Source organism: Hypanus sabinus, chromosome 10 (genome assembly GCF_030144855.1).
Source record: "Hypanus sabinus isolate sHypSab1 chromosome 10, sHypSab1.hap1, whole genome shotgun sequence".
Lineage (NCBI taxonomy): Eukaryota > Metazoa > Chordata > Chondrichthyes > Myliobatiformes > Dasyatidae > Hypanus > Hypanus sabinus.
The window spans coordinates 131,197,127-131,219,464 of NC_082715.1; the positions used below are offsets into that span (position 1 = coordinate 131,197,127).

General features: G+C 38.0%; 1 protein-coding gene across 1 annotated transcript in view; it reads right to left on the bottom strand.

Annotated features, from left to right (window-relative positions):
* Positions 1-22,338, bottom strand: part of afg1lb (AFG1 like ATPase b) — a 157,763-nt gene that overhangs the window by 82,545 nt on the left and 52,880 nt on the right. The window contains exons 2-6 of the mRNA XM_059982993.1: positions 20,312-20,538; positions 14,795-14,846; positions 12,520-12,621; positions 7,928-8,058; positions 2,684-2,783 (exon numbers count right to left, since the gene is read on the bottom strand). Of these exons, the coding sequence (XP_059838976.1) occupies positions 2,684-2,783; positions 7,928-8,058; positions 12,520-12,621; positions 14,795-14,846; positions 20,312-20,538 (612 nt within the window). The remainder of the gene's footprint in view (positions 1-2,683; positions 2,784-7,927; positions 8,059-12,519; positions 12,622-14,794; positions 14,847-20,311; positions 20,539-22,338) is intronic.

The window sequence follows — 22,338 nt, forward strand, 5'->3', positions numbered from 1 at the left end:
TGTACATCTCAGACAATTAATAGGTACTTGGACAAGATTTTGAAGGACTGTCAATACATGTACCACTGGCAACCTAACAATGAGATCGTCGCATTCAGGAAAATAGAGTAAACAAAAGCACTAGTTAGAAAAGTCAATGGAATAGCTCCAAAGAGAACACTGCACAGTTGAATTAAGCCAGGAGCATTATGGCTGTAGAGTGAGAGTTGTCTGAATGCAGTGCATTATCAGACTAATGGCACTGCTAGATCAATCACTGGTCACTAAAGAGATAGCAGAAACTGCCTAGGCAGTTCCCATAGATAGCAATTCTATATTTCTCATAAATAAAATTTACCCAGCAGTTGATACTCAGATATCAGAGCATACTGGACAAATTTCATTGTTCAGTGATGTGAACAGGCAATAAAAACAGCAACACATTTGGTAACAAATTTTCTCCAGTGGACCCTGACCACAGACATTTCCAAACGCAGCAGCAAATTAATATCCCTCAAAATAAAACACTTTTCAATTAAGAGTGAAGGACCATTTTAATTTCCAAATTTAGCTGCATTCTCAATAGGTAAAATGAACATTTAAAATTCTGTATCCTCATCATAGAAGAGAGCAGAAGGAAAAGACACAGAAAAATGGGAATTTTTGCCCAATTGCTTGATCACAAGAAGTATATGGTCAGATTATCTATCGCCATTATACAAGATGCAAGTCCCTAGGCAATGCGTGAGTATGAAATAGAGGAGGAATTCAACGCTCTAACAAATTATACACAATATGGAAAGATATCATGTTTTAAATACTGTTAACCAAGTAGGTATTTTCACATCAAAATCTACCTGTCCTGGAATTTTATTTAAACATTATCAATTCTGAAAAATGTATCATTTCTGATTTTGTAATTGCATCTTTAATTCTTTTTAAATATGTGTGCATCAATGCAAAGACTATTCAATATGAGAACAGATCATATTACCTCAATATACATCCTTCTTCAGGTCATTGTTTGTGGCTTGCTGGATGTGTGTCATTATAAGACCTTGACTTCCATAGTACCAAGTCCCAACAACTTTCTTAGCAAAGTCAGGGGTCTCGAACTGACCAGCTTTTATTGAGACAGCTCTTAGAAAGCTGGCCTAATCATAATACCACCCAAGATACAAATTATAATATTTTACTTACAGAGGCAGACACCTATAAAGTTAATTTATCTATGACTTTAAAATGGGTACATTATCACACAAGTTGGTGTGGTGTGTGGCCAAGTGGTTAGGGTGTTCGACCAGTGACCTGAAGGTCGTGAGTTTGAGCCCAGCTGAGGCAGTGTGTGTGTGTCCTTGAGCAAGGCACTTAATCACACAATGCTCCAGTCTTCCCAGCTGAAAACGGGTGCTGGCAATAAAATGCTGTGGTCAACCTCGTGATAGGCTGGCGTCCTATCCGGGGTGGGGTGGGGGGGTGGGGGGAGAGTCTCGTACTCTCAGTCGCTTCACGCCACAGGAACTGGCATTGGCTCCGGCCTGATGAGCCACAAATGCTCGGGACAGGACTTTGTGGGGAATCAAATTTTTATTAAACTTAATCCATAAGTGTAATTAGATTGAAATCTTGAAGGATCTATTCATTACATTAACCTAGTGGATTCTAACAGCACAAAAAAGCTGCTGACCAAATGAAAAAGATATTTTGAAGACACAAAAGCCTGTAGATGCTGAAATCTGAAAGAAAATAATGACAGGTTTTTGAGCACGATATTCCTGACTTGGAAATTAATCTGTTTTAAGTTTTTTCCTCTGTCCTATAGGTGTGCACCTAAATAGGAATCTATATGAATTTGCAAAGGCAAACAGAGAAGCTAATAAATGTTCATGATGTGAAGGCAGGAGGAGTAGTCCTAGTTATGAATTTAAATTGGCAATGGTAGGAGATCGGATTGTGAATAAATCAAAAACCAGGTTACATCCATCATTTCAAGGTATGTACAGTTTACATACCATCTTAGTCCCACCATAACCATCATTATGAGGATGTGTGGGAAATACATTCCCCACAAAGGTGATCGACTAAACCTATTGAAGCATTTTTTCACTATATCACCTTTGCATAATTTCTCTCCTGTTCCCACCCAGTCATTTTCCAGGTGGTATCTTGCCTTTCATCAAGCTTACCCCCGGACAGACAATGTAAATTAATATTATAATACGACAGGGTGATAAGTTGTTCATATTCCAGAAATATGCCATTCTGCATGTTACACTTCCATGGCATTTATGCTCCGAAGTTACTCCTGATTATCTTTGTTGAATTCCATTAGCAAACGCTTCAATCTCTTTCTCTATCACGTACCTACCTAAACCTCAGACAAACTATTTTCTAGCAAGTTTGTTCTAAATTCACTAGTGGATATATGAGTGGCTTTCTTACGTTAAGGCTGCTCATTTGGATCTCTATATGTTACCTTCACAATGGGTCTTCAACTGTCGCTTAGTCAATTCTTTTCTAAAGAGAATCTCAGCCTCTATAATAATTCCATGTAAACATAAACATAACTTTCTACTGTGCTTTATTTTCTTTCCCTTGTTCTTTGTAATCACATGGTTGGGTGTGTGTTAATCAAACTTTGCTAATACTTTTGCTTCCACATTACCGAAAGTTTCAAATTGTATTTGAGAAAAGATAATCTTACCTTCAGGTGGTCTGTTGGATGTGGCCACAACAACAACACCATTTTTGAACAGATTTTCAAAAAGCTGCTTCAGTATCATGGCATCAGCAATATCTGTGACCTTACAACATGGAAACAAAACTGTCATCGAGTGGTTACGCAGACATAACTCACTGTCAGATGGAAGCAAAGAACAGATACATGAGGTAAATTAAAAATGCTTCAAACCAAGAATTTTTTCATTACACTCATTAGCTATATTTAAATGGCTCAGTGTTAGTCATGAAAGCAAAATTAAACATATGCAGAATGGGAAGAAATTAACATGATAAAATAAGCTATGGATAATTAAAGAGAAATGTATTTCAATTGGCCAAACAAATCACACATGCCCAGTCAAGATTTATACCACCACAGAGGAAATGGAACTCCTGGATGGAATTATGCATCAAGGGCAGAATTCTAGATGGTAATCACTGTGTTTGTATGCATTTAAAAATTCACATAACTCACATCAGTAAATATTATTTATTACATCCCCATTAGAAGCGAGCACCGAGTGCAGTTTATGAGAAATCACTTGCTATATATGTTGTTTCTTCCTGTCACATAAAGTTTCTAAAATTGAATCTTTTCCATACCTAATTTACTACTTTACTGTGACATCTAAATTTCAAATCCTGCTCTCCCCATATGCCTTAAAATATTTGTATTAGAAGCTGGAGCAAAAGAGAGACCACACATGTCATTCTAGTTTCCTGTTGCTTTCTTTGGCTCCAAAGTATAGCCTGATTGACTTGCTGCTAAAAGAAACATTCACCACCTTCTCTCTGCTTTGCACTTATCAACCAAAACACAGGAAATAGGAAACAACTATACAAGATTCGAAACTTCTGTGCTGCTGAACCCATGATTCTTGATGACTTGACTGCTTGCCATCAGTTACACAGATCAGATTTACATTAATGCCAGATCCTTGGCTATTCTTAATTATCTCAGAATCAATCAGCCTTCTCTTATCCTTCATCAGCCCTGTAATTCAGCTAATTTCCCAGACCTTATCCCCGTTGCTAATTCTAATTCCTACACTGTCTTTCCTTTCCCAACACTGATCTCTTTTGACCTTGTCCTACATTTCCTCTTCCAGAACACCCTGCAGCAAATCAGACTTTGTATACCAGTTCCATTTGTAACCCAGCCAATCTGATGGTTGTTTTTTTTTCACAGCTTTTCTTTGCCTCAAGTACTGCCTTTTCACTATTCTGACCCTTGGTGCACTGTAGGGAAATAAATGCTGTTATTTTTGTTGGCATGCATGGTTTCATATCTCAATTTCCATCAGAGCTAGTAATGTTTCTTGGTTCAATAATGCTGTCTCATGGGGAAAAAAAACTGTTGTACTTGGTACCTTCATCAATCTGACACATGCTGAGCCAAATTATTTCTGCATGTAAATTAAATTAGCTACCTGTTAAAATGCTGAGAAGAAAGTGGCAGTTGTGGCTTCTTGTTTACAAAAAACACTATTTCTTTACCACAACCTTTACACTACAAGCGATACAATCTTGGGCACTTCAAACTTTCATTTGCCAACATTATCACTGCCACTATCTTGTGTAATTTTACTACCACACCGATATCTGATGAGTAGATTTCCACTTTCTTAATCCGGAATCACTGATGTTATTTGGTGCACCAATTACATTTATTACTCTCAATATTCAGATTGGAACAAATCTATTGAACATTAAGAATTGAGCAGCATGTTTACAACAATACTACTACTCACTTTGAGATATCATAAAAAAAATCACCCTGAAAAGACCCTTCATTACATGGCTGCTTACTTTCACAGACACTCCTGAGGAAGCATTACCAGCAGCTTCAGACAAGTGAGCAGAATGTCGATGTTCAAACATGAAACAACAATCTGCAGTTTATCACAAGGGCTACAAGGAATCATGGTATTTCCACCTCGCAAATCTGATGCAGTTTTCAAAGCAGAAGTACATCTCGAACAAATCTTTTTATGTAATATCATCCCAGTGTGACAATGGCCTTAGAATGAAATTTGTGTAATCCTTGCATCTTCCCAATACAATTTTAATGTTTTGCTCAATAGGTCTTCAGCAAAGTAAACATTAAGCAAATATTCTATACAAAGAACCGGATTAAGTAAGCAGATGATGTACAATACAATCTGGTCAGCATATACAAAGTGTATCAAATCAAATCAGATTGTATTTTTGACAGGATGAAAATGGAACACATTGTACTCAATTTTAATTATGGATATTCATTTAGGAATCAAATGATTACAAGATTAATGTTCTTCAAGGACAAATTAATGTAGTCATCAGATAAATGTAATGGAGAGGGATCAAAACTGTGGAAGCAATGATATTTTACCCAGTGTTCAAATCATAGGTGTGTGTTCAGATAGAGATATGATTATCTTATTTTGCTGCCCAAACCAATGATAAAGGAATTAAGCTTCCCTCACATAAACACTGAAATCATACTGGCATCAAACTACAATTTATCAGAAACAGATGAAAGAAAGAAAGTAAAATTTTAATGGTCTTGATGCAAATATTGCATTAGATATTGGAACAAATAGACTAACACCCTCATTAAAACAGCAGACTAATGTAAGTTGTTTCAAACATTTCGGTACTGTTACTTGGTTATAACTAAAATCGTATTTTCCAATATAGTACATCAGTGACAAGACTTGGGTAAATCATACAGCTGATATAGATTTTAACTCTGAGCGTTATCACAGATCCTTATGCAAGTGGTTCAATTGGGATTTTTAAACAATTTAATAACATTTAACTTAATTTCCAAACAAAGGTTAGGCCAATCTAATACTTAATCCTGATCTGAAGATGGCTCAAGATGTACAATCAAAGTTGGTTGGAAATCCTACCAAGAAAGTGAGCTGAGGAAAGCAAGCAACCTATGGAACAGTTCTTAGACATATCTTCTCCTGTTTGTGAGCAAAATCATACCTGGAAGGCACAGATGTTGGATGCTTGAAAATTACTGAGGACAGGGAGGTAAAAGGGTGATGTAGAGTTATGGGGAGAAGGAGGCAGGAGAGGAGGGCAGGGGTGAGTAGGGGTGGGGGGAGTTGCTGGGGGAAGGGAGAGGGGAATCAAAATGGATTGATGACTTTTATTATATAAAATTAACATGCATCTTGCTACAGAGAATGGCTTATTGCATGGCACACATTAATAATTTAAGGTTTTGCTATCAAAAGCTACATTTTGAAATTATCACTACTATCTGCAAATGGGTACTAATAAATATGGAATGGAATGGGCTTAGAATAATATATACAGTAGCTGTTGTGGCAGGAGTCACACTAAATTCCCGTTCCAGTGTGTGGATCCTTTGATCATATACAGCTTAAGAAGGGAGAAGTAATTGTACAGTCTAAAGAAGCAAAGGATATTCTTGAATGTTGCATAGTATTCATTACAAGCAAGCAGAGAAGAATGGATACAAATCACTGTTAATGATAGTCAGCTCATAGGAAGCGAGAAAATTCATTAGCATTTAAGAAAAAAAGATTTCTATGACCTACAGTAGTTTCATTATGACTCACTTAAGTAAAACAGAAAAAAGCCAATACAATATTTACATAAGCAAGTCCCTTAATCTCAGTCATCCTTGATTGGTGAAGTGCTTTAAAAATTTCTATCCATTAATAAGTGCTTTCATTAATTAGTAGCAGCAGAAAACAAAAGCTTTGTTTTTGTGCAGATTCAGACCAATCTATCAGATATAAAAAAAGTAGACTTGGAAGGCAGATATAAAATACCTTTGCTTAGTTTTCAGTATATTAAACTGATATTTATGCCACAGCTCTAAATTTGTCTTACAATTTTGATGCATGCTTTTGTTCTATTAAAACTGCTAACGTGAATGTAATTAATGGAAAAGTGATTAGTAAATAATTATAATGGGTAAACAATACCTTAGCATGCAAGTACTTTTCCATTAAGTCAGGTCAGTAACAATTCCAATCACCCAAAATTCCTTCCCTTTTAAATTATCCAGCCTTGTAACTGACATTCAATGTTATGAAAGTGTTAAAATCAGTTTCAATCAATAAATATGGTATTTTCCTCAACCTGAATCTGTATTTTAATACTTGATATCAAACTAGGACATGATTCTCCACAGTATAGAGGTAGTTAAGACAAACATATTTGAAGCAGCTTTACATAATTCACTGAGCAAGAAAGTCAAAAGTATGCATCTTTCTCAGAGCACAAGTCAAACACGTAAAAATACCTGAGCTTCCCAAATTTAAAAAAAATGGACACATTTCACCACAGGAACAAGTCTTTCACATGCAAAAAGATTGTAGCATGCAAGCAGAGAAATATTTATTTGAAAGTGTGGAAGTACCCTTGCTTGCAGCATCCTAGCCGCAGATCTGTTTCCAGCAGATCAGGCAATTCAATCAAAGGTTTCCTTTAACTGAGACGTAACGATGTCACACACTTTCCCACTGCAGAATGTCACTGGGATAAGCTGTGCTGACTGCATTACGGATGACTTTGGTAATCCTCTTTCAAGGGTACTAACTGGTGAATTTATTGACAACTTTCAATGGAGCTACTCTCATTTGATACTGGTTTCCCTCCTCCTTAGCCTTACAAGACTTGCTGACAGTGTAGGTGTAATGAGAGAGCCAAGATGAATCTCTGTTCGTTTAACGCTCTGCTTCTCTAGCGATTCTGTATTCCCTTGCTACAACGACAGACAAGTTTGCAGATCTGCTATAAGTACAGTACTAACAAATCCTAACATGCAAAAATACCCACAAACATAAATCAATATATTGAATCTGTTCAGTGCTGAGGAGTTTTCAGAGTACAAACTTGGCTTTTGCTTACCAAGTCACTTGCTGCATGCATTAACACAAACACACACAAAAATTTCACCCTCTTATGTAACTTAATGCATCCTCTTCTTTAAGAATAAAGCACAATAAAGATGAACTCTTAACCTTATGACCCATGTACCTTATTTGTCTTGCTGCACTGCATTTTTTCTGTAACTGTGACACTATTTTCTGCATTCTTTGATTGCTCTTCCCTTTGTACTACTTTGATGTACTTACGTTTTGGATTGTTATATAGATGGCATGCGAAACTAAGTTTTTTGCTGTATCCTGGTATACGTGACAATAATAAGCCAATTAATTAGTTAATCAACAGTCTCACAAAAAGAAGCACCATTTACCTGAAACTCATCAAAACACAGCAGGCAGGTCTCATTGCTGATTTCTGTGGCAATAGGTGCTATTGGATCATACGATTTTGCCATTAAGCCAGGCTTCCTTTTGGGTAAGGTCTGCTTTAACCGATGAATTCCTGTTGTGAGTGAGTTTAAAAACAATTGGATATTCATATTTCTACAATTAATTTTAAATATACGAAACAGAAGCGCTTGCCCCAGATAAAAACAATTGATGTTGTTTGCTGGCACGCACTTGATTTTAATGAACAGCTATTCTCCCATGTAATTACACAAATGTCCGAAGACTTTTTCCACTTTATTTCAATGTGCCAAGAGAACATAACAAGATAAGCACAATTCTCAGTAAAAATGAAAGGGCACAACTCAATGACAACATTAATAAAAACTGTTGTTTTTGATTACCTGTGCCGCGTATTGTTTTCACAAAGATCTGGCAAATGCTAAATTGTCCATTTTGGCTTGAAAAGTTGAAACAAAAAACTACTAAGTGACAAGTGATGGCAGAAATCCAAAATACAAAGGATCTGGGCTAATATACACAAATGGCAAGTGATTCAGAAGGTTAACAGTAATACTGTTTATTGCAAGAGGAATCAAGTTTAAAAGTAATGAGGTTGTGCTTCATTTACAAAGTATTGGTGGAACTCATCTGCTGGTTTCATCAATATAATCATATAATGACAATAAGCTCAGATGCATCAGCCACATTCATACAATGGTTGCAAGTGCAATTCACAGACCTGATTTCCTCTAGCTAGTTACTTGCCTGACACCTCAAGGCCTTTCTACCATGTTGAAGGCACAAGACAGGACTGTGGTGTTTTGGTCTTCATCTGGCCACATGAGCGCATCTCTAAAAACCACCCAAAAAGCTCAATACCATCCAAGACCCAGTAGTAGCCTGCTTCACTGCAACCCAACCATCACCTTAAATGTTAATTTGTTCAATGTACCATCTACAAAACTACAATTACTTGCCCAGGCTACTCCAATAGCACCTCCCAAGCCTATCACCAGGGAAAACAAGGACTTCAAAAGAATGCAAACACTATGCCTTGTACCAACTCCTTAACTAATACCCTGTGAGAATACCTTTACCACAAAGATTGCAACTGTTCAAGTAACTATTCAAAGACCGCTTGTCTGCAATGCCCAGATTGTGAAATATGACTGAATTTAATAAAAATTACCTGATACGATTTAATAATAATTATCTGATATCTGATCTAACGGCTCGCCAACAAAGGAACCACTGCCGTGGTTTGGTGAATTAACTTCTACCTCTCAAGAGATTAAATGTCAGCTTTCAGACAACTCCTCATACCTCCCTCTAGACTACAGGTACACCATACAGCATCAGGCCTTTGTCTCCCACAGAGCTGTGAACTGTATTTCCCTTGAGATCTTCACTAACAGTTTTGTGCCTTATCATTCACAACCTCTCACAACCTGTTTCTACCTCCTGCCCAGTAACCACAAGCAGGATTGACTGAGTCAACCCACTGCTTAGGCCTGCTCTTGCCCCCCCCCCCCCCCCAATGGAACTTATTTCTATCAGATCAATGGTGTAGCTATGGGAACTCACATACTCATGTTCTGGCAGGTACGTTTTCTGTTGCAGGCTTACTTGGTCTCAATCCCTTACCCCCCTTTCTAGAACATTGATGGCATTATGGGTGCTGCTTCCTGCACTCATACTGAACAGAAAATTTCATACACTTGCTGCCAAGTTCCACCCTGTTTTCACAGTTACATTGTTTATCTCTGACTCTTCCCTTTTCGGATCTATCCACCTTCAACTCAGAGGATAAGTGAGCGCCCAACATCCATTACAAGCCCTGAGATCCCATAGCATCTTGAAAATACTTCTGACACACCTCAGCAGCTCGAAAGATTCCAGATGCTTCACTTTCATTGTAGCTACTCAAAACAATAAATCTTACCACACAGATACCTCTGAGACGTCTTCTGTTTTTGTTAGCCAATGATTGATGTTTTATATTTCATTTGGTAAAAAAAATGGGGAGTAACTATTTCAACCAGCTGGAATGGCTCTAGCCTGAGAATGAATATTTGAGATATCTGGTCAAAGGGTATGTGAGGGTTGGGGGGTGGGAGTGAGGAAGTGGAGGGGAAGATTCAGTAAATTGTTGTGGTTTGAAAGATACAAATTGAAAGGATGGTGGGAACAAATTATAAATTATTTTTAATGAATGCTAACTTAGAGGATTGCAGTAGAGCATGGATATTCAATTATGAGTATCTCCCAGGGAAGTTTGAGAAAGACCCAAGGTAGAAGTTGAGTAAAGACTCTTTCACATTAGAAAGAGAGTAGTATCCAAGGACCACAGTGACACAAAAGGATTCCAATTCAAAACTAAATCAATTAAATAAGAATCCAACAAGTAAAGTAAAACAGTGGATTTCTTGAAAATAAGTAAATATTGTCAATGGCTTGGGGAAGCAAAGTAATAAGATCAGATTAGACACGTCAGCAACTTAAAAAGATCAGTGATAGCGTGTCTGTAAGGAAGTAATTAATAAAACAAGATTGTGCCTTCTGCCCAAGAGAATAATCATTATGCAAATTAATGAATTAACTGAACAGGAGACGAGGAAAGATGAGGGAAAGAGCTAAAAGCAAAGATACTGAGGGACAAACGAAGAGGGGATCTAATAATGACAATAACAGGTTGACTGTGTGTCAGCTCAATTAAAAAAAAAGCCAAGCAGAAAAGCACGAAGAACCAAATTACACGGTTTAATTATGACATGTGCATTATTAAATAACAGATAAAAACAAACCCAAAAAGTAATTTAAAAGAGATTTTTTTTTCCTTAGTGTTATAATTGATGAAGTAAGCTGCTAGGTCTCAACCAGGTGAACATGATGGATGAATATGGAAAAACACCATCAGTTTTTGAAGCAATGTGACTAATTGCAGTAGAGAATGGGCACTGGACAAAAGTTGTGCAGGCTTTTTTCGTGTGAAGGAAAAAGCAATAAAACTTCTACCACACGATGGTGCCACCACCATCCGGGAACCGGGAAATGCTTTTGCTACACTCTTGGAGCGTTGTAGAGTTCACTTCCAGGATTAGAGGCCGGCATGAATAATTGGTAATTTGTTCTGGGCCTAACTTACTCGGAGGCAGAGAGCTGGATAAGCTTGCCCTTCACACCAAAGATGTCCTGCAAAACAGAGGGGACTCAGAGCAGTGGGAGTCTCAGGTTTGTATGTCAAGGCCCCACACCCAGAATAGCCTGATGGCTATCAACAGCTTTTAAGCTATGTGCAAATCTACGAAAATACCAAGTAATTACAAAAAAGATTTAAAATGAACGTCTTCACCATCCATACTCAGTTCCAAATTCAATAGTGGGTGCAGGATATCAGGTGTCCCACTCTTTGGCTTCTCTCTGACTTTGTATTTGAATGAAAAGGCATTCAAGTTCAAGATTAGCTAAAACTGTGAGTACTGAAGTCCCCTACAGATAGGAGGATAAAGGTAAATGAGAAAGGAATACAGAAAACTGATGACCCATTATTTTCTCATGTTGCAAATAACCACCAGCTGAATACAGCTTTTTATATTTGTTAATTACAATGCAAGAACCATACAATTCCTTTTAAGATCCTCAGATGGTCCTCAAGTACATGCCACTGAATACTGTCAATATTAATTTCCTTCTTTTATAAAGCAATGCACATGATTTTGGTCAAACATCAAAACCAAGATGAGGAACTCTCATATGGGGTTAATAGGATGGATGGGGGGAGAATTACAACTCTGAATATAGGAAGTTCATGGCGATTCAGCCATTTAGTGAGTGTTGCAAGACCAATGATCCTAATGAACTCAATGTTTAAAATATGCACAACCACTCCTGGAGCTCAGCATCAGCAACATCCATCAGGCAAATGGTTCCCTCTGCTGCATCACAAAAAGACTGACGGGCAAGATTTCAATCTCTTGTAGTATCATTAGCCCAAGTACAACTGGAAAGTTACACAAATTTAAGAACTGTTTTGGAACAGGTGCTGACACTTACTAAGGAATTGGCTGAAACTGTCCACATTCATTGTACCTGGTTTACGGACAAGACAACACTTACCCAACACCAACCCAGATAATAATATTAGAGTGTGCCACTTTAATACAACATATATACTATCAAAAAGAAAAAAAAATCATACATTTTCCAAGCAATTATGCTTCTTTGTTTTGATCATTTCCAACGTTCATTGAGGTAGTGTGCACCTCACCCATTTTCCTACCCATTTGCAAAGGGTGCAACTTTCTGAGCCAACATACTTTCCAATCCACCAATCTTGCCCTGAAAACAGCTTATTGGAAGTTTTAGCTCTGGCTATTCAGTTATTTTACTTTGCTTTGAGAATCCTGCCTAATAGCAGTATTATTAAAATTATAAATGTTGAGGAATAATGGATGTGAAGTCACACACACTTCCACTCTGTTGCAGAGAATCAGAGATACAATGTACTTGAACATCAATGTTGTATGTATGTAGATAATCACCATTTCTGGTGCCTTATTTGAAAATATCTTACTTCTATGGACATCTAGCATGAAACCATGAAAATGTACTCGGTTCTTCCTCTTAACTGTTGAATGAGAATAAAACAGGTCCATCAACATTGTTTTCCCAGAACCTGTGAAAATCAAAGATGAAATTTTGTGTCACATAAGGACTAAGAATTGTTCTCCCTCATTTTAAAAGCAAAGCAGTAGTTTCCGTAACATTTTACTTTCAGAAGAAATATGATGCTTATAGCCAACACACATGGAATATTTGACATAGGATGTGGACAATGCGGGGGGAGGAGTCAATGAAGGCCACGATAGTTTAACTTGGCAACACAAAACACATAAACATGGAAGAAATTACTCTTTAAACTCAGCAGATCTTAAACCTCGTGTGAAACAGACTTGCAGAGAGACATAACATTTATGTTACTAGATTAGCAATCTTCTCAGAATGATAATCTAGAGACGAGTTCAAATTTCACCATGGTGAAATGCACTGTAATTATATAAATATAAGAAATAGTGGCAAGATAGTTCATATGGCCACTCGAACCTGTTGCACTATTCAGTGAGATCATATGCATTTCATCCACTTTCTGTCTGATCCCCAAAGTGTCCAATAGTCACTAAATTTCAGCCTTGAGTGCACAGAGCCACAGCTCTGGGGAGAACACTTCAAATTCCAATCTTCTCAAGTAAAATACAGATACCACTTACAATTGTAAGATGTGCTTTCCCACATTCTATTTACAGGATGTACAGATTGTTACCAAGGCTGACAGTGATCCTCTCTTCCTAAACATTACTTGGACATTTCAGGGAACAGCTAAAAGCCAATTAAACTGGTGGATTTAGATTCAGATAAAGAAGGCAGATTTCATTCACCTAAGGCAAATAATGTGTCAAGTTATTATAAGTCATATCAAGTAAAATAATATGTAGCATATAGTATATATAGTCCATGTACATTACGTTTGCTTATTATACTGATTTACTCCATGATCTTAATGTAAGCAGGTAACAAGATGAGGATACAAAAATGGAAGAGCCCAGCAATAAAAGCAAAGACAAGGATGTCCAACCATGTTCATCCAGAAGTGCCAAATGGATGATCTCCACCATTATAGAAACAATTGCCAACCAATTCATTTCACTCCACTTGGTATCAATGAACAGCTGAAAGCACTATATAGAACATGGACTATTTCCTGTAGTACTATCTGTCTATGCTTCAGAACTAGCTGTCCCTTTAGCCAAGGCAGCACTTGACTGAATGTGGTATGTAGACACACTGGTAAGATCTAATTCAATGGGCAAAGTGAAAACTTTGTGCTGGCATACTTTGTGTGAAGGAAGATGGCTGTGTGGTTGTCGGAAGCCAATCAGCTCAACATCTGGGCAGTAGTACAGGGGTTCCTCTTGCGCCCGATCATCTTCCTCCCATCACAAGGTAATGTTTTCACAATTCCAACCCTGCCTCTCTAACCTGCTATTAGATCACATCCGTATATTTCTATTGGGTGTCATTAATTTTCATTCCTAAAATGAACAAAATATGCATTCAGAGAAAGATCCTTCTATTTTCATCTTTTTATCATCCTTCTCAGTTCAGGTTATAACTGGAGGCATATTCTCATGACCGTGTCTCAGTCTCTTATGTTCCAGCTGTCATTGCTCTGTAAAATATACTATAATTTCCTTCTCTCTCTCTCTCTCTCTCTCTCTCTCTCTCTCTCTCTCTCTCTCTCTCTCTCTCTCTCTTTAGCTGTTAAGGTGCTAAGTAATATATGGCTGTGCAAACAGATTCGAATAACACCAGCCTCTTATTTCAATTCACCTGATCATGTTTAATGGAAGATTAGCTAATCCATTAAAATGCTAGAAATGTCTAAAGAATAACATATATGGGGGCCTTGATAGTGTAGCAGTTAGTGACATTATTACAACTTGGGGTGTCGGAGTTTGGAGTGCAAGTCCAACGCTGACTGTAAGAAGTTTGTACATCCTTCCCGTGAGTGCTTGGTTTCCTCCGGGTGCTCTGGTAAGTGCCTGGAACACACTGCCAGGGGCAGTGGTGGAAACAGATACAGTAGCAACATTAAAGAGGCATTTCTACAGACACATGAACAGGCAAAGAGTTTAACTGCAGGCAGATGTGCAGTTTAAATTGGTCTTGTAATCGACACAGACATTGTGGGATGAAGGACCTGTTTCTGTGCTGGACTGTCCTATATTCTGTTAAATACAAAACAGCTAATCAGCATGACTGGGCACAAAGTAATTATGATTTACACTTACCAACGTCCCCAAACACATAAAGGCCTTTGGGAGGTTTAGATCTTTCAAAAAACTGCAAACAGAAATACAAAGAGTAGAATGTTTTAAATTATTGTTTCACATAACTAAGTAAAATCTGCAGATCAATGTCTTTGGAAGTTATTTTTAAAAATACTGTTCAACTGGAATTTTCATCAGCTGAGCACGGCAGATATCTGCCAGAGATGGTTATGCACACCAAGAGGACCACAAATGATTATACAGTGAGCATGACCAGAACAAAACTGTGTTACCACAGTAGGTATACCAACCCTAAAACGAGATCCTGAGACATTAAATATTAATTTCTTGGGGAGGGCTGGAATGGAAAGTATGATGAGGCAGATAGATGGAGGAGTGCATCATCTGGATCATATCTTTAATCTCTCCATGCAGCAGAAGTCTAGGGGAATATGCTCAGGCAACAGTTCCGGGTTTAAATGTATTCAGACAATTCATAATCTACAGTACAGGGTAAAAGACTTAGGCACATATATATGTAGATAGGCCGCCTAAGTCTTTTTCACAGTACTGTAGTAAATTTATGTTTTACACTGTACTGCTGCCACAAACAAAAAATCATGACATTTGTGAGTGATGATAAACCTGATTCTGATATGGGTCTCTATTGTGAGAAGGGGGCATGGTTGGGAAAAGGGAGGGAGTGGGAAGCACAAGAGAGACATTTTATAATGATTAATAAACCAATTGTTTGGAATCAGGGCTGGGTGTGTCTGCACCCACGCTATACCCCTGCCCCTTCTTGACTTCCACCTGCCCCACACCCCTCCCTTGGCGCTCCACCCTCACCATTCCCAGCATCCTTTGTCCCCGCAAATTTACAAACTCACTCTCCACTCCACATTGACAAATACAGTACAGTTCAAAAGTCTTATGTACCCCAGCAATATATACTGTATGTGCCTAATACTTTTGCACAGTACTGTACACAGAGAATACCTTTTGTATGACGACATATCCAGATGACTGTAAACATCTACAATCTAGAAACAGCCAGCACAGTGAATTGAACAGCATTCAAAGAAGTAAGTTCACATGACAAAAGAGATTTTAATTGTAACTGAATGATGCAGAATCATGCTAGTTAACAAGACATGCGTCTGTGAGGAAGCACAAAATATAATATTTGATTATACAATTACAGTACAGAGGGAAAAGCACTTTTCACTTGCAAACAACACACATTCTATCTTCATTGTCCAAATGGTAAACACCAGAAAACACTGACATCAAGGATTTATAGAATTAATAAAAAAAACCAAGACCCCATGCTACTGATCTTTGTACTGCTCAGTTATCAAAGGCACCCTTAAAGTACTAAGATAAAACGGACTATTTAAAAAAATGAAAGATATCTATTCAGAGGAAATGTTTTTCCACAAAGTAACTCTCAACAAGTAAGCTCAATACTGACATGGAACCACTTAAGGTACATCAGCAAGAAAGTAAAAGTTATGAGCGGAAAAAAAGAACCAATTACACATAATATTTATTCCAAGGATTGCAAAAGATTATTTTGCAATTGTACCATATGGGGTACCCAGTTGTACCATAAGGCTTTTTCTGTAAGAGGAAGATTCTTTACAGAAATTAAGAAAGCAAAGACAACTGAAAAAAAAGTTTTTGAGTAAAATCAAAGGAAATTCAAAGATTTTTAAAGTAAATAAACAACAATAGAATATCCATGAAAGAGCCTGTTAGGGTTAGTTATGTCACTGGAGGATATTGGTGAGATTCTTAATGCATGCTTTGCAACTGTCCTTACAAAAAAGGGGCACTTTTGTTGTAACTGCACCATCAGCATCAAGTGTGAAATTTGTGATTTTATCAGTTTATTCAAGTCACAGATTCGTGTAGAAGAGAACCAGGCCCTTTGGCCCACTACATCATGATGAACTTTTTAACCCATCTGCACTAATCCCATTTGGCCACACCAGGTCCACTTCCTTCTTTGCCTTCCCTATTTAAGTACCTGTCTAAATATCTCTTCAAGCATTGTTAGGATAGGAGGTTAGAGTCTTTGGCTCAATAGGCTTTGGCAAGAACAGGCTTGGGCAAACACAAATGGAGGTTCTAAGTAAGTTCCTAGTAATTTTTTTCCCTGTATATAGCTAGTGCACTGAAAATGGGACCAGAGCATTGCTCTTTGTGTGAGATGTGGGAACTCTGGGAGATGTCCTGTCTCCATGATAACTACATCTGCATGGAGTACATCAAGCTGCAACTCCTGACAGGCCGCATTAAGGAACTGGAGCTGCAGCTTGATAACCTTCAGCTCATATGGGAAACTGAGGTGATAAATAAGATCTACGGGGAGGTAGTCACAACTAAGTTTCAGCAGGCAGGTACCTGGGTGACTGTCACGAGAGGGTAAGGGAGTCCGAGCAATTTACAGAATAAGGTAGATGATCTTGGAAGCTGTAGAATCTTTGTGGATAGAGTTAAGAAACTAAAATGGTAAGAAAAGACCCTTATGTGAGTTATATTCAGGCCTCTGAAAAATAGACAGGATATGAGATATAAATTACAATGGGAGATAGAAAAGGCAGGTAAAAAGTCCAATGTTACAACACTGATGTGGGATTTCAACACACAGGTAAATTTTGAAAATCAGGTTGGTGCTGGATTCCAAAAGAAGGAATTTGTGGAATGTCTGCGACATAGCTTTTTAGAGCAGCTTGTGGTTGAGCCCATTAGGGGAAAGACAATTCTGGATTGGGTGCCGTGTAATAAATCAGATTTGATTAGAGAGCTTCAGGTAAATGAGCATTTAGGAGGCAGTGATGATTATATAATGGAATTCATCCTACAGTTTGAGAGGGAAAGATAAGATCAATGTATCAGTATTACAACAGAATAAAGTGAATTTCAGATGAATAAGAGAGAGTTAATTGGAAAGGGACACCAGCAGGGATGACATGCGAACCGCAATAGCTGGAGTTCCTGGGGGCAATTCGGAAGGTGCAGGATGAGTGTACTCTAAATTACATTGACTATTCTACTTATTATGAAATTATTATAAATTACTATGATTGCACATTGCACATATAGACAGAGACGTAATGTAAAGATTTTACTCCTCATTTCTGTGAAGGATGTTAGAAATAAAGTCAGTTCATTTTGATACATTCCAAAGATGAAGAAATATTCCAAAGGGAAGATAAGGCAACCATGGCTGACAAGGGAAGTCAAAGACAGCCTAAAAGCAAAGGTGAGGACATAAAATAGAGCAAAAATCAGTGGGAATTTAGGGGACTGGGAAGCTTTTAAAAACCAACAGAAAGCAACAAAAAAAAAGCCATAAGGAGCGAGGAGATGAAATATGAAGGTAAGCTAGCAATAATATAAAAGAAGATACCAAAAGTTTTTTCAGAGAGAAAGAGAGGTAAGAGTGGATTTTGGACTGCCAGAAAATAATGCTGGAGAGGGAGTAATGGGGACAAATAAGTGGTGGACAAACCTAGTAAGTATTTTACATCAATCTTCAATTTGGAAGACATTAGCAGCTTGCCAGAAATTTGAGGAAGATGGAAGAAAGAAAATTATAAGCTAGTTATCTTGCTTCAGTGGTTGGAAAGATGTTAAGAGCCCATTATTAAGAATGGGGTTTTGGGGTGCTTGAAGGCACATGATAGACCAAAGTCAGCATCGTTTACTATCCTACCCTTTTCTTCTTAAGGGAAGAAGGGATTAGCCAAGCAACTAGAGACTAAAGATTTGCTGCTACAAATCTTTCTTCACAGGACTGTTCACTTGATCCTTATTTTCTCTGTACTATTTATTGCAACTGAATACAAGTACATGAGGAAGTCTCTGGATAATACGAAAATTGGCGATGCAGTTAGCAGTGAGGAGAAAATCTTTAGCCCACAGGAGGATGTAAAATAAGTTAGGCAGAAAAATAGCTGATATAATTCAATTGAGATTTAATGCATTTGGAAAGGTGCCACAAGGCAAGAGAAAGCAAAAATTCTCTTTTAGAATCCAAAATTTCCTCTAGGATATTGAGTGACTTCAATCAACAGACAGCCTTCAGAGTGCTTGTTTGGAACCTTAATGGCAGCAGGACAGACCAATAAGGTGGTTTAAAAAAAGCCCATGGATTGTGTTTGCATATTCTTTGTCTCAACAAGTATAAGAACAGGAAGACTGTGCTGAAACTGTGAACAACACAAATTAGACCACAGCTTAAGGTCTGGTCATCATTAGCATGAAATACGTGAACTCCAAAGAGATGTATAAAGATGGTGACAGGAGAGAAGCTGTAGCAATGAGGCAAGTTGGATAAAGGAGAATTGTTTATACGATAGGGGAAGTGGGAGGAGGTGTTAGAAGTTTAACTGCGAAGTATGAAATCATGAGGGATCTAGATATAGCGAGTGCCATGGAGTGTATCGGTTAGCGCAACTCTATTACAGCTAGGGCCATCAAAGTTTGGAGTTCCATCTCAGCCATCCTATGCAAGGAGTTTGTATGTTCCTCCCTGTGGAATGCATAAGTTTTCTCTGGATCCTTCAAACCCAGCAGGTTAATTGTTCATTGTAAATTGTCCCGTAGTTCATTACAGAACATCTTACTCTCAGTAAACTACAAAGATATTAAATTAAAACTCACCCTGATATGTAATTCCCATCTATTCATACAGAAGAAATAGCCAGTCCCTTAATGTTTTAACATGCCTCTCCTCAATAAAACCTGCACTAACTCAAGCATTGTCAAATTTTATCTGATATTTATTGTAAAGAAATGCGGCATTAACTTACTCTGTAAAAAGCATTATTCACTCAGTGGCCACTTTATTATGTACCTCCAATACCTAATAAAGTGACTGCTGAGTGTATGTTTGTGGTCTTCTGCTGCTGTAGCCCATCCACTTCAAGGTTCAAAGTAATGTGCATTCAGAGCTGCTCTTCTGCACCCCACTGTTGTAACGTGTGATTATTTTGAGTTACTGTCACCTTCCTGACAGCATTACTAGGGGTAACAGACAGTTTGGGGAAGTTTAGGAGACTTTTAGATAGACACATTAATTTGAAGGGAATGCTTAGATATGGATGATACACAGAGAGAAGTCAACTTTGTGGGCTGGAAGCAATTTACAAGTGCAATCTATACAGGAATTTACATATCTCCAGTCTTTGCAGCCTCTGAAAGCCGCTCACCTTATTTATTTGGCAATACAGCACAGAGTAGAGTCTTTCCAGTCCTCTGAGCCATGCCACCCCAGCAATCCCAGTTAAACCTAACCTGATTATGGGACAATTTACAATGACCTATTAACCTACCTGCTGCACCTTTGGGCTGTAGGAGAAAACTGCAGCACCAGGGGAAAACACACACATTCCATGGGGAGGACTTACGGAGACTCCTTACAGACACCACCAGCACTGAGCTCCAAACTCCGACACACCCTGTGCTGGAATAGCATCGTGCTAATCACTACGTTACTGAGGCCTCCTTCTCAACTTCTGACCTTACCTGTGAAAAGAAATTCTTCTGAATGGGATTGTATCCTTTAAGCAATTCGTGAAGTTCCTGTAAACACTGCACGACCCTTCTCTGATGTTCATCGTGCTTTATACTGCCTTGCCTGGCCAATGCGTCGTAGTGTTGCAGAGGTCCTTCAACACTTGGGGCAAAGCCAGAAACTTTCTGAATAATTTCCACCTCAGTAGCAGCACTGTTTGTTGTTGGCAGAGAATAACCTGGAAGCAAGCATAAAATGAAAATGATTACTTCAATCTTAAATTTTCTGACAACTATTGTTAAGTGTAGGATTATATCCTGTACTCTTGAAACTGAGGATAAGCCGGTTTTTCATGTCTTTTATATCCGGACTCTCCAGCAGAATAAGCAGATGCCCTTTCACTACAACTCATTCCAATTTATTTAACCTGTATAATTACTTAGTTATTTAGTCTTTCAAGCTTACAAACTATGATCCTGGCCTGTAACAGTATGAAAAAATCGTAATTGAAAAGGACACCTGGGCACACTCTCAAATTTATTTTGTGGTTTGGCTGCTAATAAGGCACAATCCTCAATTTATTTTTAAAAAAAGATAATTGAAAAACTGACATATTCTCATTATATTTTTCCAAATGTTACTAACAATTGTGTCTGAAACTTAGAGACAAAGAATCGTGGCAGTAGTTAGTGAAAGGTTCCTCCTTAGACTCCCAGTAGATCATAAATTGGCAAATTGGTTTATTCTTGTCACACATACCAAGGGACAGTGAAAGAACTTTGTTTTGCATCCTGTCTATACAGATTATTTTGTCACATTAGCAGATTGGGGTAGCAGAAGGGAAAGCAATCGCAGAGTGCAGAATAAACTGTAACAGCTACAGAAAAAGTCTAGTGCTGGTAGACAATAAGGTGCAAGGTCGTAATGAGGTCGATTGTGAGGTTAATCGTCTATTTTATCAAACTAGGGGACTGTTCAATAGTCTTATAACAGCAGGACCGAAGCTGTTTTTGAGCCTGGTGGTAAGTGCTTTCAGGCTTTTGTATCTTCTGCCCGACTGGAGAGGGGGGACGCAGTAAGAGAGAATGTCTAGAGTGAGTGGGGATTTTAATTATGTTGATCATGTGTGCCATGTCAGGAAAATCACAGGTTGCAGAGAAAAACAGATCCGATTTTGACAATCCCAGGAAATCCCAATTAACTTAAGAAATGTATGCACAGCACTAATGCAAGAAATGCAGCAATTAATTTGACAGAGAAAATGACCAATTGAACTGTTTGGATTCTGTTCAGTGTGACAAGTATTGGCTAAAATGTCAGGAAGTAGTCCTCTATTCTTCCTGGAAACAGTGTCACGGGAACTAGCCTACAATATACAATCAGAATCAGGTTTAATAACACTGGCCTATGATGTTGTTTTGTGGCAGGTATTCAGTGTAGTACATAATCAAAAAATACATAAATTACAATAAGAAATAAACATTGGATTCCAGTTATTTGGGACACATAGATGGATATTTTATTGATCCCACAGGAAATTACAGTGTCACAGTAGCATTACTAGTGCTCATATATACAAATATTAGAAGAGAAGTAAGAAAGAATAAAAAAAATTTACCTCAAACAGTCTAACAGGAGAGGGTCATCACTTCCCTGGCTATAGGTCGACTCATTATAGAGCCTAATGGCCGAGGGTAAGAATGACCTCATATAGCATTCTTTGGAGCAGTACAGTTGTCTTAGTCTATTACTATAAGTGTTCTTCTGTTCAGCTAAGGTGGCATGCAAAGGGTGAGGAAATATTGTCAAGAATTACCGGGATTTTCTGCAGGATCCTTTGTTCTACCACAGCCTCCAGTGTGTCCAATTTGACTCCGATAACAGAGCCAGCCTTTCTAATTAGTTTATTGAGCTTGTTGGCATCACCCATGTTGATGCCATTGCTCCAACACATCACTGCATAGAAGATTGTACTGATGACAACAGACTGGTAGAACATGTGATGGAGAGGCCTGTGTACTCCAAAGGACCTCAGTCT